This window comes from Heloderma suspectum, chromosome 2 (assembly GCF_057233095.1).
Source record: "Heloderma suspectum isolate Gila_16-S chromosome 2, 16-S_ref, whole genome shotgun sequence".
NCBI classification, from domain to species: Eukaryota; Metazoa; Chordata; class Lepidosauria; order Squamata; family Helodermatidae; genus Heloderma; species Heloderma suspectum.
This window is the reverse complement of record NC_139459.1, coordinates 165,357,244-165,374,122: the sequence shown is the minus strand read 5'-3', so window position 1 is coordinate 165,374,122 and position 16,879 is coordinate 165,357,244. Positions and strand designations below refer to the sequence as shown.

The window sequence follows — 16,879 nt, the reverse complement described above, 5'->3', positions numbered from 1 at the left end:
CTGGGCCCAGGACTGAGCCCTGCGGTACCCCACTCATTACTTCTCCCCAGTTTGAGAAGATCCCATTGATAAGCACTCTTTGAGTCCGATTCTGTAGCCAACTGGATCCACCTGATCGTTGTTTCCTCTAGCACACTTTGAGCTAGTTTGCTCATCAGGATATCATGGGGCACTTTGTCGAAAGCTTTGCTGAAGTCGAGGTATATTATGTCCACAGCATTCCCACAGACCACAAGGCAGGTTACTTGATCAAAAAATGAGATCAGATTCGTCTGGCAGGATTTGTTCTTGACAAATCCATGTTGGCTTCGAGTAATCACTGCATTATTTTTGAGGTGCTTACAGATGGATTGCTTTATCATCTGCTCCAGAATTTTCCCAGGGATTGATGTCAGACTGACTGGTCTGTAGTTCCCAGGCTCCCCCTTTTTACCCTTTTTGAAGATAGGGACAACATTAGCCCTTCTCCAGTCATCTGGCACTTCACCCGTCCTCCATGATTTCTCAAAGAGAATAGACAGTGGTTCTGAGAGTTCTTCTGCCAGTACCTTTATTCCTTTAGGGTGCAGTTCATCTGGCCCTGGAGATTTGAACTCATTCAAAGTAATTAAGTGTTCCTTGACCATATGCCTATCAGTCTCAAGCTGCAATCCTGCCCCTTCAGCCTGTACTTCGCCTTTGCCTGGGGGCTCATAGACCCTCTTTTGGGAGAAGACTGAGCCAAAGTAGGAATTGAGTACCTCTGCCTTTTCTTTGTCATCTGTTACTATTTTTCCATCCTTATTTATTAGCTGAACCACCATTTCTTTCCTCTGTCTTTTACTGTGCACGTAGCTGAAGAAAGCTTTGTCGCTTTTAGCATCCCTCGCTAACCTCAGCTCGTTCTCAGCTTTAGCTTTCCTCACGCCATCCCTGCAATTCTGTGCTACCTGCCTGCACTCATCCTTTGTTGCTTGGCCTTCTTTCCACTTCCTATATGTGTACTTTTTTGTTTTCAAGTCATCTCTAAGCTTTTTGTGAAGCCACACTGGCCTCTTCTGTTGTCTTCCACCTTTTTTTCTTGTTGGAATTGTTTGTAATTGTGCCTTGAGAATTTCCTTTTTTTAAAACTCCCACCCATCTTGGACTCCTTTTCTCATTAGAGTTGCTTGGCATGGGACCTTACTTATCATTGTTCTGAGTTTATTAAAATCAGCTTTCCTAAAATCCAGGATACGGGTTTGGCTACTCACGGCTTTTGCTTCCTTTAGAACCATGAACTCAAGTATAACATGGTTGCTTTCCCCCAGAGTTCCTGTAACTGCTACTTTATCCACTAAGTCAACTCTGTTGCTTAGGATCAAGTCAAGGATAGCCAATCCTCTAGTTCCTTCCTCTGTAGGAGGAAGTTATCCGCCACACAAATCAGGAATTTCCTGGAGGGGCCATGCTTTGCAGAATTTGTCTCCCAACAAATATCGGGGAAATTGACGTCCCCCATTACTACTACATCATGCTTCCTTGAAACATTGGCTGTTTGCTTTTCAAAAGTTTCATCCTTGTCTTCTCCTTGATTGGGTGGCTGGTAGTAGACTCTGACCACCATGTTCCTTTTATTCTTTGCTCCATTTATTTTAACCCAGATGCTCTCGGTGGGGCTACCAAGTTCATCCTCCTGAATTTCTGTGCAGAGATATGTATTTTTAACATATAGTGCAACCCCACCTCCCTTTCTGTTCCTCCTGTTCTTTTTGAACAAGTTAAATCCTTCATTTGCTGTATTCCAGTCATGAGAGTCATCCCACCAAGTTTCAGTTATACCTATCAAGTCGTAATTTCCCTCCTGTATTAAGAGTTCAAGTTTGTTCTGTTTGTTTCCCATACTCTGGGCATTAGTATATAGACATCGAAGACCATGTGCTTCATGGTCTGGCTTTCTTCCTACAAGTTTGTGAAGGCTACTATTAGGTGCTATTAGAGCTGTTCTCGCTGTTGCAGTGCATGAGCCTTTGTCCATTGTTACCCCCAACTTTACATCTCCCTTCCCCATAGGATTCAATTTAAAGCCCTCCTAATAAAGTTCTTCATGCTGTGGCCAAACACATTCTTCCCAGCCTTTGTGAGGTGCAACCCATCACTTGCCAACAGTCCATCTTCCTGGAAGTATAGCCCGTCATCCCAGAATCCAAATCTCTCTCGTCGGCACCACCTTTGTAGCCAGTCATTCACCCGGAATATTTTTATTTCCCTTTCTATCCCTCTTCTAACTACTGGAAGGATGGATGAGAAAACTCTCTGGCCCCAAAGTTCTTGAGCTTCCTTCCCAAAGCTTCAAAGTCTGACATGATTTCTTCGTAGCTCTGCTTGGCGGTATCATTTGTTCCCACATGGATGAGAAGAAAGGGATACCTGTCAGTGGGCTTTATGAGTGCAGGCAACCTTTCAGTCATGTCTCTAATCCGTCCTCCCAGGAGACAGCATACCTGACGAGTCCACGGGTCTTCATGACATACTTGGGTTTTGATCCCACACAACAAGGAGTCTCCCACTACTACTACTCTTCTCTTCTTGTTGTTGTAGGCCTTGGTTTTATTGCCTCTGCTTGGCTGACCTTCAGCCTCTTGCTCGCTCTCATGCAGTTTCCCTTGTAATTCTTCCTCTGCAGGCTGTCCTCCAGTCTCATTATATTTAGGACATACATACACAAATATATACACACAGACACTGGCATATTGATATCCTTGGTCTCTTGAATCCCTGGCTGACAGGCCACATGAGAAGTCTCCTCCCACTTCTCCTTGTCCCCTTTTTATTCCTTCCGTTCCCTATCTCCCTTATTTGTCGTTACCTCAAGTCTCTTCACTGCTTCACCCATCTTTCCCTCATATTCTCACTTCCTATTCGATAGCCTAGGCCTTTACTCTATCCCTACCTCTTCAGTCCTCTACCTCCTAAATCCTCTTCCCATTCAGCTTCTCAATAGCACATACTTCCTCCTGTCCATATATCTTGTGTGAAGTTTTTTTTTTTCTCTGCAAACTGTTCTGTCACCACGGCTTCAGTAAGGGAAGTATGTCAACATGCTATGGACTGAATCTTTCTCCTCATTCTGCTCAGAACACTTGTGAACGTCCTATGACACCACAGCAGCTCAGTCAATGAAAGGATGATTGGAGGGGGAAAGGGCTCCTAAGCCATTGTCAGCAGCTGACTTTTAGCTTAAGATATGTACATTATGTATAATTAATGAAGCACACAGTAACATGTTTGGTATGATATACCCCTCCTGACACTTGAATTTGTGACTAATTTTCTATAACCTGTTGCCTCTCACCCCATTCCTCTTACCTTAACCAAATTCTGTGTGTTTTCTGTGCAGAATAAATCCAACCGGCATACACTGGAGAGAGAAAAAACTGATCTAGGTGAGTTGTAGCTGGTAGCCCACTGTTATGTTTCCAGGATGACACTGATGATGACAGGTAGCATCCCATTACCATGGGCAGAAGCAGCCAAGAGTGATGGTCACTCCCAGTGGAAAATTAGTAAGCTTAGAACAGGGAACCAGGTAAAGATCACAAGTTCTCCATAGGTCCATCAGGTACAGCATAGGATCCTGCTAAGACTTCTTCCAGTAGAACCTCCCTCACCCATGTGCTACAGCTTGGCTTTTGTCATTGCCACCATTGTGAGGACAGGAAGCCTTTTGCGGTGTCATCTCCCTTGCAGGCCACCCCAATGATGGCACCTCTCATTGCTTTGCTACCTCAGTCCTTGTCACTGTTGAAAGGAGGGAAGTGAAATGGGGAGACTGAAGCCCCAGCTCAAGCCAAGCTTTCCTCCCTCCCTCCCTTCCTTCAGTTGTGGCAACATCCCTCAGATAGAGCTGCTGCCATTGCTGAAGGAGGAAGGCTGGCAATAGTTTTCCAGAGCCAGCAACAGGGCAGCTGGAGAACCCAGTAACTCTGCCCATATGCATAGCACACCACTGCCCATGACTTGGTCACACCACAGTGTGACCAAGACACAATAAGAGTATCTTTTTCACGGTCTACTTGTTCTTCCCGGTTATTTAGGAAGGCCCACTTATGTGATACATGTAGGAAAAACTAGGAATTGGTTCATCTCATGCCTTGCAACTCTTCTTTGCTCTTCAGGGCTGCCCAAGCTGGAAGTCTGCCAGGAGTATTATGGTCTGCCTCCCCCACCTGTGGCATTTGGTTCACCACTGAGGCTCAATGTGGGGGATATTGTGGAGCTAAACAAAGCTGAGGCAGAGCAGCTGTGGTGGCAGGTAGGTGTGATTATCGGTGCTATCCAATCACAGCCTTTTGGTCTTGGGGTGGTTCCAGGCCATGGCAATGTAATAATTAGGATGATGAATGGGCTGTGTGCATGTCTTCCCTTGAATTTTCAGCTGGAACAAAATATGTGAGTCCGGGCTCCCTAGAGTCTGATAGGTGAAGCATACTCACAGCCCACTAAAATTGGAGCCCTACTTGGTTCTTACATCCAAAAAGGTTTGCCTTTAGAGTATTTCGGGCCCAATCTACACATTATGAAAGCAGAACTGTGTATTTAAATGCAAGTCTGCTACATGTAAAGTGCAGGGCAGGGTGCAACTGGAAGGACCAAAGGGGCACATAGGTGGAGGATGCTGAACGTACCCCCTTACCCCACATTCTGTTCCCTGAGGTGCCTCCTCTCTGCCCAGCTAGGAGAAAAGTGCCTGGGAGTTCAGCACTCCCTGCCTGGACACCATTGTGGGCCTTTGAATGAGCCCTGTCCTACTAGACAACAGCAGAGAGGGAAGCCCCAATGGCAGTCAGCCCTCCAACCTGTGAGGCCCAGAGATCCCCATCAGTCCTCAGAGAGGAATGTCTGTGGCCCATCCAACATGTCCTCTAGACTAGAGTCCCTTGACTATTTCCAGGGATTAATTTAGCCTGTCTGACAAATCATCAGGCTGTTTATTACCCCAGAGGAGCTTCCTCTCTTTTTATGGCTTGGAAGTAGGCTAGTTCAAACAAAGTCGGTCCACCTCTTAAATGTGCTAAATTTGAAATTTCAGGCTGAAACTGGAATGCTCAAGGACAGTATCTCAGTTCCACCCACAGCACACATTATCCAAGGGCTATTTCTTTGGCAGCAGTTATTTGTGAGTTGTTCTATGGTGTGGATGAAACTACAGCAAAATTTTCCAAGGCACTTCACTTTTTCCAACATAAAGTTATTTACTGGAACTTCTTTCTCACTACCTAAAGGGTTTTTGTTTCATTTTTTAAAACTTCTAATGCAAATCAATCTGCCTTCTGTGCATTATACATGCAGAGGCCCCGGTAAACTCATCTCTGAGGATCGAAACAGACAAGATGTTAGTTTTGCAATTACTAACTCTGTGAATGTTTTTTTTGAAAAAAGAAAAGTAAATAGCAGCTGTTAAAAAGCCTGGGAACAAAAACAGTATATGTGACTGTGGCTGGGGTGGGGGTTCTAACCGTTTGCCCCCACCATAGTTCTAGTCCAGATTGTCCTCCCCTGTACAGCTGCCATTTGCATCAGGAGAGAAGCTCCCATTGGCATCAAAGATACATGATCCATGGATTCAGCAGTGCAGTTGAACATTCCTCGGAGAGTACAGTCATATGATATCCCCCTTCCAGAAACAAGCTGCTAAATTACAATGGAAGCAGCCCTGTCCTGTGTCTGACATGGCTTTTGCTTTCTCCCTTGGGTTGCAGGGAAGGAACACATCCAGCAATGAGGTTGGCTGGTTTCCTTGCAAGAAAGTCAAGCCCTATGTCTGTGTGAGTAGCACTGCTCTGGTTGTGGTGGTGGAAGTGGTGGATGGGGGTTGATTTCTTTGTTTTTTGATTGGTCAGAGTATTCCTAAAACGAGCCTGGTGTGCTTTACTGAGATACCAGAAGGCTTAGATGAGAGTTGGTTCATCCCTTATACCGGGGGGGGCAACACGTGGCCTTTGGGCCGCATGCATCTCCTCAGCTTGTTTTGCTGCCCCCCAAAGTGCTGGGTTTTGCATGCCTTGTTTTAATGGCAAATCAATTCTTCTGGGTCCTCCAGGAGTGAGATTTGCCTCACCATGCTCTTTGTTTTAAAGCAGAAATGCAGGTTTTTTTGCTGCTACTGCACCACCAATAATTCAGAGGTGATTTTGGAAATGGGGGAATTGTGTTCCCTAGTGGAGGACCTCCAAAGGACCCTTGCCCTAGGCATTGCCTTGGCAGGTACTGTGCTGTGTAGTAAGTCACCCATCATAGTTTTAAGGATGAAGAAGAAATGAAGCTTTCTCATTCAGGTCCCCCAGAAAGAATCTTGCTGCTTAATGCTATGCTCTGCATTTGCTCACTTAGGAAGGAAAAGTGGATGTGTTTGGATTTAAGCAGTATAATTCTGCACAGGATTGCAGCCACCATCTTCTGGCTGAAGTCCTGGCATAATTTGTCAGTATTTTACTACCAAAATCAGTGAAGCTAGGACTTCTCCTTCTGTAGTTTTTAAAAAAAACTTTCTAGAAGGAAAAAAAAATCCCAAATCAACAGAAAATAAATATTTTGTTTTTTTTCCCAGACTCCCCCTCCAAATCTATCAGTTTACCGCTGGTAAGTAATGCAGAAGCTTTTTATTCTATGCTGTCTTGGATGAAGCTCAGGCCTCTGACTCTCCTAAGCTCATGCCTCTGACTCTCTCATATATATATAGAGAGAGAGAGAGAGAGAAAGAGAGAGAGAGAGAGAGAGACACACACACACACACACACACACACAGTGCATCCAAACCCTGCAGTCCACATAGGCCTAGGGTTTTCACTGGCTGTAGTCCCCCTCTTAATCTACACTGCAGGCAGATACAACGGGGACCACGTACACTTTGTACAATGCTTGCTGTGTGGCTTTCTCATGGTACATCATAGCTGTTATTTAAAGGCATTCCTCTCACATCACAAGTCCAGCGCTACAGCATCAAACTGAGATCATGGCAATAGGGGGAGGATGGTGCACACTCCTATTCTCCCTTGCTCCCCAACTCTATTCCATGTTGCAGTAGAGCAGGAATTTATTTATTAATTAAATTTATTAATGGCCCATCTCGCTGGTCACCCAACCACTCTGGGCGATGTACAAAGTATATAATAAAACAGTTTAAAACAATAAAATTCTACAGTAAAAACATGAATTCATTCAATGGCTTTATGAGAATACCAGTAGTTATACTGAATTAAAATCAGGCACAGAAGGACTCTTATTCAGCTTGCTTCCCAGTTTTGGGCTCCTTCACACTGGGCTTTTATCCTGCGATTGAGATTGCTCCTTCATGGAAGTTTGCGGGCTCTTTACATGACGCTGTGATAATTCAAGGCATCTCCTGCACTAAATGCCCCTTGTTCCGTTTTTAAATAGAAGGAGGGGGAGGGGGGAAAGGAAGCACATGAAAAAGGGAGTCGTTGTAATCCTGCATTTAAAACAGAAGCAGAAAGCCCCATTTTAAATGCAGGATTTTAGGCTGGTGCAGAGATGCCCTTTGTCGCTTCTCTTCTGACAGTGTGGTACTTAACTCTAGTACAGAGACACCCAGTGACTAAACCATGTACTGCAATTAACAAACAGCCCTCATTGCACAGGTATGCAGGACCTATGGAGAGAGCAGAAGCAGAACAAATCCTTGCCAGTCGTTCAGAGGGGACCTACCTGGTGCGGCAGAGAATCAAAGATGCAACTGAATTTGCCATCAGTATAAAGTAATCTTACTTCTTGTCAAAATTGTTCCCCGCGCAGGAGATTTGTGCAAATAGTATCATGCAGGTGTAGGCAACCTGGTGCCTTCCAGGTGTTTTGGACTATGCCTTCCATAATCCCTGACCATTGCCCATGCTGACAGGGGGTTCTGGGAGTTGTAGTCCAAAACATCTGGAGGGCACCAGGTTTCCTGCCACTGGTGTAAAGAATTAAAAATGAGAGAAAGAAGCCCTTGAAGCTGGCAGAGTTGATATGGATAGAAAGGAATAACTTTTTTGCACACAGTGTGGTCCCCACTAGAATAATTGGACTCAGGTTCCTTTGGAAGGTAGTGCATGACATTTCTCTGCAGTATCTCCAGGTACAGAGGAGGGGGGTGTAGCTCTGGTAGCGTGCATGTTCTGCATACAGAAGGCCCCCAGATTCAGTTCCTGCCACCTCAAGTTAAAAGGATCTGAGGCAGCATAGTTGGCAAAGACATTTCTCTCCCTGGAACTCCGGCACTCAGATTATACGGAGCTAAATGGACCAATAGACCACGAGAGTAAACATGATGGTGCCCTAGGCATGCTTCAGGGCTGCTGGTGAAGGGGCCAGCTAGTCACACGTCAGTCCAGTCAGGAGGAGGGGGCAACTAATGCAAGCATTTGCCCAGGTCAGGGACTGGCTGAGAACCAGAAAGGAGTGGAGTCTCCAGCCCCTATATAAGCCTTCAGTCTGTCATGGATTCTTGCTGAAACAACATTTCCCTTGGAATTCTAAGCTCCAGACCAGAGCTTTTCCTGAACTTAGGAGCTGGCAGTTCCAGCCTCTCATTAAGGAGGGTGTTGCAGCCATACAGTTGTAAATGTATGCTTCTACAGCCATCCTTGGTTTCTTCCTTCACAGTTGAAATGTTTCCCTATTTCAAAGGTTAGCATTGTCTCTACTCATTTTCATTCTGAATGAGGTGCATACCTTGCCAGTTCTAGTGCTTCTTAATTCCATCTTTCAGATTAGAACTGCAAGTATTTCAAACGAGGTGGTAGGTCTATGCCAACCATTAATATTCATGTACAAAAATGAGGGACAGGAAACCAACTACTATGTGGATTTCTATCTCCCAGGTTCAACACTGAGGTCAAGCACATCAAAATCCAGACCAAGGACGGTTTGTATCGCATCACAGAAAAGAAAGCCTTCAAAGGACTTGTAGTAAGAATCAGTTTGCTCTCCTGTCTTCACTGCAATGGTTGTTACAACTTAAGGGAAAAATGGGGGTTAGGGGGAAGAAATCAGGAAGAGGGGAATGAAAGAAAGTTGGAAGGAGAGGAGGAAAGCTACAATACCTTTATTTTAGTTCTAGGTTGGAAGGAAGTGAAATCTTTGGCAAACTTAGTCACAGTAGCAAAGGCCAAACCAGACATTGCGCAGGAGATTCATGAACAGTCTCAACAGTTTGGGTTGCTTTCTGTTTGCACTGAAAAGCTGCCACCAAAGATGTGATCAGAAGCAGAAAGTAGTGTGGGGTGGAGCTGCTTAACCCTTTGTCTGCTCAATATCACCTTCCCATCAATCTGTTTTCCAACCAGGGGCAGGGGGAGATATGAGACTCCAGTTTTATTCCCTGTGGGGAGAAAAGAGGCTTTTGGAGGACAGGTTTGAGCAGACAAATAACAAGAAGGGAATGGATTAAGCATCCCTCCTCCTTGCCCTGCTTCCACTCAAACTGGTGTCTGCTTTTCCTTTAAAAAAAATCTAACTCTTGGTCTCGCCCCAAATTGCTGGAGAGGTTGCTAGTTCAGAGGTACTTTGTTCCATATGGGGTGGGCCTCTGAATATGTGCAAGTATTTTGGACTGCCATTTTCAATTACAAATCTCAAATAAAACAAATAGCTCATGGTACCCTGCAACTAACCCTTCTCTCTATTTTAATGATATACAAAAGCATATGTTTCATAAGGACCTAATTTTATTATTATTAGAAGCAGCTAGGATGGTTATAACATGATACTGGAAAATGAAAGGAGGGTATACTATGATAGATGGGTTTGGAAAATCTGGGAAGTAGCCCTTGCTGAAAAAACACAACATAATTGATTGATCCAGAGGGATAGTCAAGCAGGATTCATCCTTAGAAACTTGGTTCCCCTTCATTACATACATTAATGCAGCATCCAGAGAACAGTGTCCGCAGAGTACACAGTCCTACTTCTGCAAGGGTATAATAACTAGAAAGGCTAACTGATCATTTTGTGGCTATAACAGAGATTAAGGGTGCAATCCTATGCATGTTTAGACAGGAAAAAAAGTCCTACAACTCCCAGCTGGCTGGGGAATGCTGGGAGTTGTAGGCCTTTTTTTCCTGTCTAAACATGCATAGGATTGCGCCCTAAGAGTTATACAGTGAGCATATGTCCAGAGACAATGGTTCTAAAATATGCATAGAACCCATAATGAATAATGTAAAAAAAAGACTCTCTGTGTTGTATATGGTTAATATCTTTGTTTTTATATCACTGTTAAAATACTTGATTAAAAAAATCAAACTATTGGGAGATAGTCAAACTATTCATCTTCTATGTAACATATAGCTTAGACCTGGGAGCCAGTTCACGTCATGTCTCTCTTGTTACAAAGAAGCCAGAACAGAAGTTTTAGAAAGGAGAACTAGAGCTGTTAGAGCAGGAGCTAAGAGGGATTGCAGTTGGGTTCCATTTTTCAGAGGGCCAATATGGTTCTAACAGCTGGCTTGCATTTCCCTACTTTCTCTCTCAAATGAATGAGCTGGGTACATCTTATCAACCACACATAGGCTTTCTTCACATGGAGCTTTTATCCTGTGATTGAGATTACTCCTTCACAGAAGTTTGCGGGCTCTTTATATGACACAGTGATCATCCAAGGTGTCTCCTGAACTTTGTTCCGGTTTTAAATAGATCGCAGATAATGAGCTATCAAATTACCCCGTTGTGTTCCGCTTCAGTTTCCTCCATGAAAAGAGGAAAAGTGGCAAGAGGAGTGAGATCAATGAAAGATAATGGAAGACTCAGCTGAGGGGGAAAGGGGTGGGGGGAAAGGAAACACATGAAAAAGGGAGTGGTTGTGATCTTGCATTTAAAACGGAAGCAGAAAGCCCTGCTTAAATGCAGGATTTTAAGCCCAGCCTTAAATGCAGGATTTTAGGCTGGTGTAGAGATGCCCATAGAGCCTTGCCTCCTCTCCAGTGAGCATATTGTGCAAGCTTCATGATGCTGCATGTATGAAGAAGGGCTTCTCCTTTTTCTCTCTAGGAGCTGGTGGAGTTTTACCAAGATAACTCCCTGAAGGATTGCTTCAAGAGCCTCGATACTGTGCTGCAGTTTTCTTTCAAAGAACCTGAGAGTAAAACAGTGTCCAAGCCATCTGGTGTGTGATCTGTACAGTTTCAAAACTTGGGGATAAATGGGGCAATAGGAAGCAACAAACCTAGGAAAGCAAAGGAGGCTAGCTGTGTTGCTCTGTAGCAACATTATTCTGGGGCAGTGGATACATAGGTTAAGTCTCTAATATGACCCAAACTTCATGGCTCAACCAAAATCAGTTATCATATGCTGGGCAACCCATTATGACTATTCCTAAACAGCCTAGTCCATTCCCCACCTTCCTTCAGTTGGTTTTTTCTGTGCCTGAATCCCCCTTTCATTTTATTGCATCTTAAGGAGATGGATAGGTACCAGAACACTGAGCTCTTCTATAGCCAGTGCAAAACATCAGAACCGGCTCATATAACTTGTGCTATTCTGCACAGTAGTGCTGTGTAAATCAGTTCTCCCCTTCTGTCTCAACCCTGTTTGGCTAACGTACATATAGGAGCTTGTCCGTCCCCCACAACCTTACTTGCCCAGAGCATGAATGGGAAATCCCATCTTTTTTCTGGGTGTCTTTCTACTGATTAACATGGCTGCTATAGATAGAATTTATTTATTTACTTCATTTGTACTCTGCCTTTCTGCCAAGAAAATGGCACTCAAGATGGCTTACGATCATAGGTAAATAAAAACTTGATTAAAACAATAATAAAACAAATACATTAAAAACAAAATTAGAAACACAATAACAAAATAAAACAGCACCCAGTGCAACAGACCTGCTTGTATGTGAAAGGCCTGCTTGAATTAAAACGTATTTATGGGTTGAAGAGTAGAGGTGCTTCCAGATGGAGGGATCCTAGCACAACCAATTAGGCCTTGTCCAGCTATTCCATCTTATTTTCTTTAATGGATTTTCCACGGTACGAAAAAAAGACAGAAGAAGCAGTGTGAAAACACATGAGGCTTATTAGTGGAAGACAATGATGTCTGGATCCTCCATAAAATTCTGTGAATGAGGCAGGCAAGGTGATGGTGTGATAAAAGCCTTGTTTTGTTTAGAATCATGCAGCCTGTAGGCCTTTGTTGACCACAGTTACTTTCATGTTATACATTGGGGGACAGTACCTGCAGCCCATGGGGCCTCCCTATCTGGCCTGCAACCTCCACCCTGCCCTTCTTGGCGCAGCAGTTGGGGGGTTTTGAGCCTCCACTGATGCCGGTGGATTCCTCACCTCCCTGGATGCTGTGAACTCCCCCCTCAAAAAAAATCACTATCTGCATGGCAATTGGGCTTTTTAAAAGCCTCTATTTGCACCAGTGGAGGCTTTTTAAAAGTCTAATTGCTGCATGGAGGTGCAGAGGCAAGGAGGGGAAAGTAGTAGGAAGAGAAAAGAGGGGAGGGAAGGAAGAGAGAGAAAAATGGGAATAAAAAAGGGGGGAGGAGAATGAGACAGAGAGTGAATGAGGAAGAGAGACAATAGGAAAGAGAGAAGTGGACACAAAGGGGGCTGGGAGACAGAAGGGGCAGAGAAAGAGGGAGAAAAGGGGGGGATTGAATGTTTCAATGAGGGAAAGCGGCCCTCGGGCTGAAAAAGGTTCCCCACTCCTGTTTTACTTCATGTTTGGCCATTGCCTTACAGGTGTTATGCCTTAAATACCAGCGGCAGCAAGACAGGAGTTTGGTTCTGTGCAGTTTCAGGGATGTGATGAGTACTCTCTGATCCTGTCCATGACTAACACACCCATATTGTTTTCTTGACAGGGAAAAACTTGAAGTACTTTGGTTCAGCCAAGGCTCGCTACAGTTTCTCTGCACGAGACCGGACTGAATTGTCCCTTACAGAGGGAGACATCATAAAGATTCTGAATAAGAAAGGGCAGCCAGGATGGTGGAAAGGAGAGATCTATGGCCGGGTGAGCACTTTTGCACCCATACAAGTCTGAGCTGCTTGGCTTGGAGAATGTGGTGAATTTTGGACAGAAATGAGCCTGATATGCACACAAAGATCGCCCTGCAGAAGTGAAATACTTGGGGCTAGAAGAAGCTTGATGGTGCTGCTATGACTTCATGCATAACTACAACAGTATGACATGATAAATGCAACTGTGCAGAGAGAGCTGCGTGCCTCAAGTTGTTTGAGCATGCCACTCCACAGTTTTAAGCAAGAGAATGTAATCCCTCTTTTTCTCACTACATGTTGAGATGGTCAAAATTGTCCAGATTGTGCAAAGATCCATTCACAAAAATGGTTTGCCATGTGCAGCCATTTCTGTGCAGTTGTGATTCAAGATCTACACAGGCTGCTTGTCAACACAGAGACATAGGCAGCTAAGCACATGTGAGCTGAAGTGTGAGTCCCAGTAGGACTGGGACCAGAATTGGATACAACTCTCTAGGACAAAGCTTACAAAAGGGCCATTCTGAAGGCAGCGTCAGTTGCAAGCAAGGCTTTGGAACAGGATAAGCAGTGCAACAAACCACTAGAAAGAACAAAAGCCAAGCCATAGTTGAAGCCAGGTATATGGTCCAAACACAGCAACCAGTACAAGGCAGAACCAGAACTAGAGTTAAGCAGAATCAAAAATAGAAGCCAGATAGTTCCACCCAAGGAGCCAAGAGTGGGAACTAGGGAGCAGGAGGAAGCACAGCCTAAGATGCACAGATCAGAGACCTCCATTCAAAGTCAGATAAAGATTCAGGCCTGACCCTAGGAGCATTTTCGCTGTTTATTAGGATTCTAGTAATTCTTTGCCTTGGTGTGCTTTCTCTATAGGTTGGCTGGTTCCCTGCAAATTACGTGGAGGAGGATTATTCGGAGTATTGTTGAGGGCACAGCCCAAATGGGTATATTGAAAGATTATTTGGCAGCGCATCTTGGAACAACCAACAGAATCGGTCTGTTTACTTCCATGAGCTAATGCAAAAACCACTATTATTTATGAACTCTCTTTAGTCCCCACCTCCATCTCCCATCAGTTCCTGTCCTTCATTGTGTGTTCTTGTGTCTAATAAACCGGGTGGTTAATAAGAACCTGAATGCATCTTTGTCCATTCCAAAGAGAAAACCTCAGGGAGGTCAGTATAAAACTCTAATGTGAAAGATGCATTTTAACCTCAGAGTTGCTCATAGCAACAAACATGTTGTGGCCTAAGATCCTTTTCATAGTATATTGTAGTTGCATACTGCAGCATGCCATCTCTTTATTTCCTGAATTGTTCCCCTGTCCAACTCTTTGTAGCCTACTGTGGAAGCTACTGATCTGAAACAAGTGATTTCTATAGTTGTCAACACTAAAAATGCAGCCTCCCCAGACCCTTCTCCCCAGACCTTTCTCCACTATTATCCCAAAGTGGTAACGAGTAATGGAGGAGGAAATTTTCATGTGACAAAGAGACCCCTGGAATCTTCCAATACAGACAAGCATGTGATAATAGCCTTCTAGAGACAGTGCCTTGCCTAACCAAACCCTTTGCTAGTGTGCCTCTAGCCTGTCTTGGAGTCTCAAGAAGAAGTCATATTTTGCACACAGAATGTCCCAGATTTGATTTCTAGTGTCTCCAGTTTTAATACAAAAGATAAGCAGTTGGAACAACCTTTGTCTGAAACCCTGAGGAGCCATTGCAAGTAGGGTCCCTGACTTTTGGGGGGAAGTGGGCACATTTGGAATTTTGATAAGAGTATTGTGGGCATTCACACAAAATGAGTGCCATGGGAGGGAGTCTTGCCCATTTATAAAATGGCTGCCATGGTGGGTATGGCCAGTCACAACACCTACTTCCCAGAAAGCAAACTGGTGAGACTAAAGAAAAAGTAACTTGCCCAAGAACCTAAGTACAAAGCAGAGGTAGGGTCTGAGCACCAAAGCACAAAAACATTCTTTTGAACCCAAATAAAGATGGTGCTGGAGGACAGCATTTCCTTTTGCAGCATGCTAGCCTCCCAGTAAAAAAAAACTGTCTTAGGTAATAAAATAAATATCAGGAGAGACAGGGAGCCTGGCTGGCACTGAGAGATGTCTGCAGGCACAATGGTGCCCACGGGCACTATGCTGAAGACTCCAGCAGTGCACAGTACTAGGCTACACGGATGAATGATCTGACTTAGAAGTAGGCAGCTTCATATGTCCTTCTGAGCCTTATCATTCTCTCATCTTGCATCCCCCAGCGTGAGGGGCACCATCCAAGAACCAATTAAGATGTCATTACTAATTTTAAAGACTTTAAGAAGCTAGAAAGGGATGCTACTCAAAACAGCAGCATCCACAACTTCCCCTAACATTAATAGGGATTTCTTATCATGCTGAATAGGTGCTTCTGTCATTCAGCTATCCAATATGCACCTTACCCTGATGTCAGGTCTGTACCCTGCTTTCCTGGTGTTAAATAACAGTACACCTGGGGAACATAAATGATGGATTAAATTTGTTTTCTGTTGCTTCAGAGGATAGGACCAAACCAATGCATTCTAATATCAAGAAAAAGGATTTCAACTAAACATTAGAAAGAACTTCCTGATGGTATGAGCAGTTCGATAGCAGAACAGCCTGCCTTGGAAGTTGGTGGACTTTCCTTCGTTAGTGTTTTTTAACTAGAGGCTGGTTGGCCAACTATCAGGGATAGATGCTGTAGTAGTGGATTTCCTGCTTCAGCAAGAGTTTCAGTTAGGTGACTTTTGAAGTACCTTCCAACTCTATGATTCTATAATTTTAGAGCTAGGCTGCCATTCTCATTCATGCATAACTGGATCAGCTGCATATCTGAGATGGCTAAAAAAAAACCTGTCAGCCCTGTCAGCAACCTGTGGGGGATCTTCACAACAACAGAATGAGAAGTGTGTTGGATATTATCCAGATTTTCATGGAATCAGCTTTGGTCTGTCAGGGGCACATAAAGCAAGAAAAGCCGGGTGTACCGTACTTGTAAAATCTGGTTTTCACGGATCACACAGCACTTGACAGGAACATACTTTCGAGTTGGGTGGGGGGAGTAGAACTGAACACTATCAAACTGGCAGGGGCTGCTCAGCCAATGAGAGAGGCTTGTTTCTCGCCCTTACCCAGGCTCCCTCCTACTACTACATTATTATGAATGGAGAGTAAATAATTCACAGTTCCATTCCAGCAAACTGTCACAGTTAGAGCTCCCCCCATAGTTTCCCCAATGTGCACACTTTTGGCTGAGGAAGCCAAAATCCCCGATTCTCCAGTGGAGCATCTTAAGCCTTCCCCCACATTTCACCCCATTCCAGCAAACTGTAGCAGAATTATAGCTTCCACCCACCCACCCCTCTCTCCTTCTCTGGGCACTTTCTCCCTGCTCACAATGAAAGGCTTCTCTGCTCCCGTGATCCCGATACTGTCAGGGTGGACACTGAGCCCATAGAACCTCAGAGCAGTTCTGATTCTGAGGAGGAACAGCCGTCCGTGGGAGAGGAGCGCGCTCATCCCTCCCAGGCCCTGCAGCTGGCAGAGATTCCTCCTGCCAGCATTCCAGACATAGATAGCGGTCCTGGGAGTGAAAGAGCGCTGGAGGAGGGCTGGCTGGATGCTCGACGCAGACGCAAAGAGCGATGAGCTATGGAGGGCGTGGAAAGGAGGCATAGCGCCCATTTGGCGCGCAAGCAACGGTCGTGTCCAGAGGACCCAAGGGAAAAGGGAAGGGACTCTCCCTAGCCCATAAGTTCAGGGTCTGCAAGTGATTCTCGTTCAAACAGGGACCAACTGTTTCCAACCCGGGGCATAGGTTACTCTGCTGTTCATAGCTTAGTCGCTGGTGACAGAGTTATTAAGTTGTAAAAGGAATAAAGCCTTG

General features: G+C 44.6%; 1 protein-coding gene across 1 annotated transcript in view; it reads left to right on the top strand.

Moving 5' to 3' along the window:
• The window catches only part of VAV1 (vav guanine nucleotide exchange factor 1), an 86,891-nt gene extending 70,012 nt beyond the window's left edge, over positions 1–16,879 (top strand). The window contains exons 19-27 of the mRNA XM_084835718.1: positions 3,359–3,404; positions 4,137–4,273; positions 5,721–5,786; positions 6,569–6,600; positions 7,620–7,736; positions 8,841–8,928; positions 11,008–11,122; positions 12,830–12,981; positions 13,842–16,879. Of these exons, the coding sequence (XP_084691844.1) occupies positions 3,359–3,404; positions 4,137–4,273; positions 5,721–5,786; positions 6,569–6,600; positions 7,620–7,736; positions 8,841–8,928; positions 11,008–11,122; positions 12,830–12,981; positions 13,842–13,895 (807 nt within the window). The 3' untranslated portion in view covers positions 13,896–16,879. The remainder of the gene's footprint in view (positions 1–3,358; positions 3,405–4,136; positions 4,274–5,720; positions 5,787–6,568; positions 6,601–7,619; positions 7,737–8,840; positions 8,929–11,007; positions 11,123–12,829; positions 12,982–13,841) is intronic.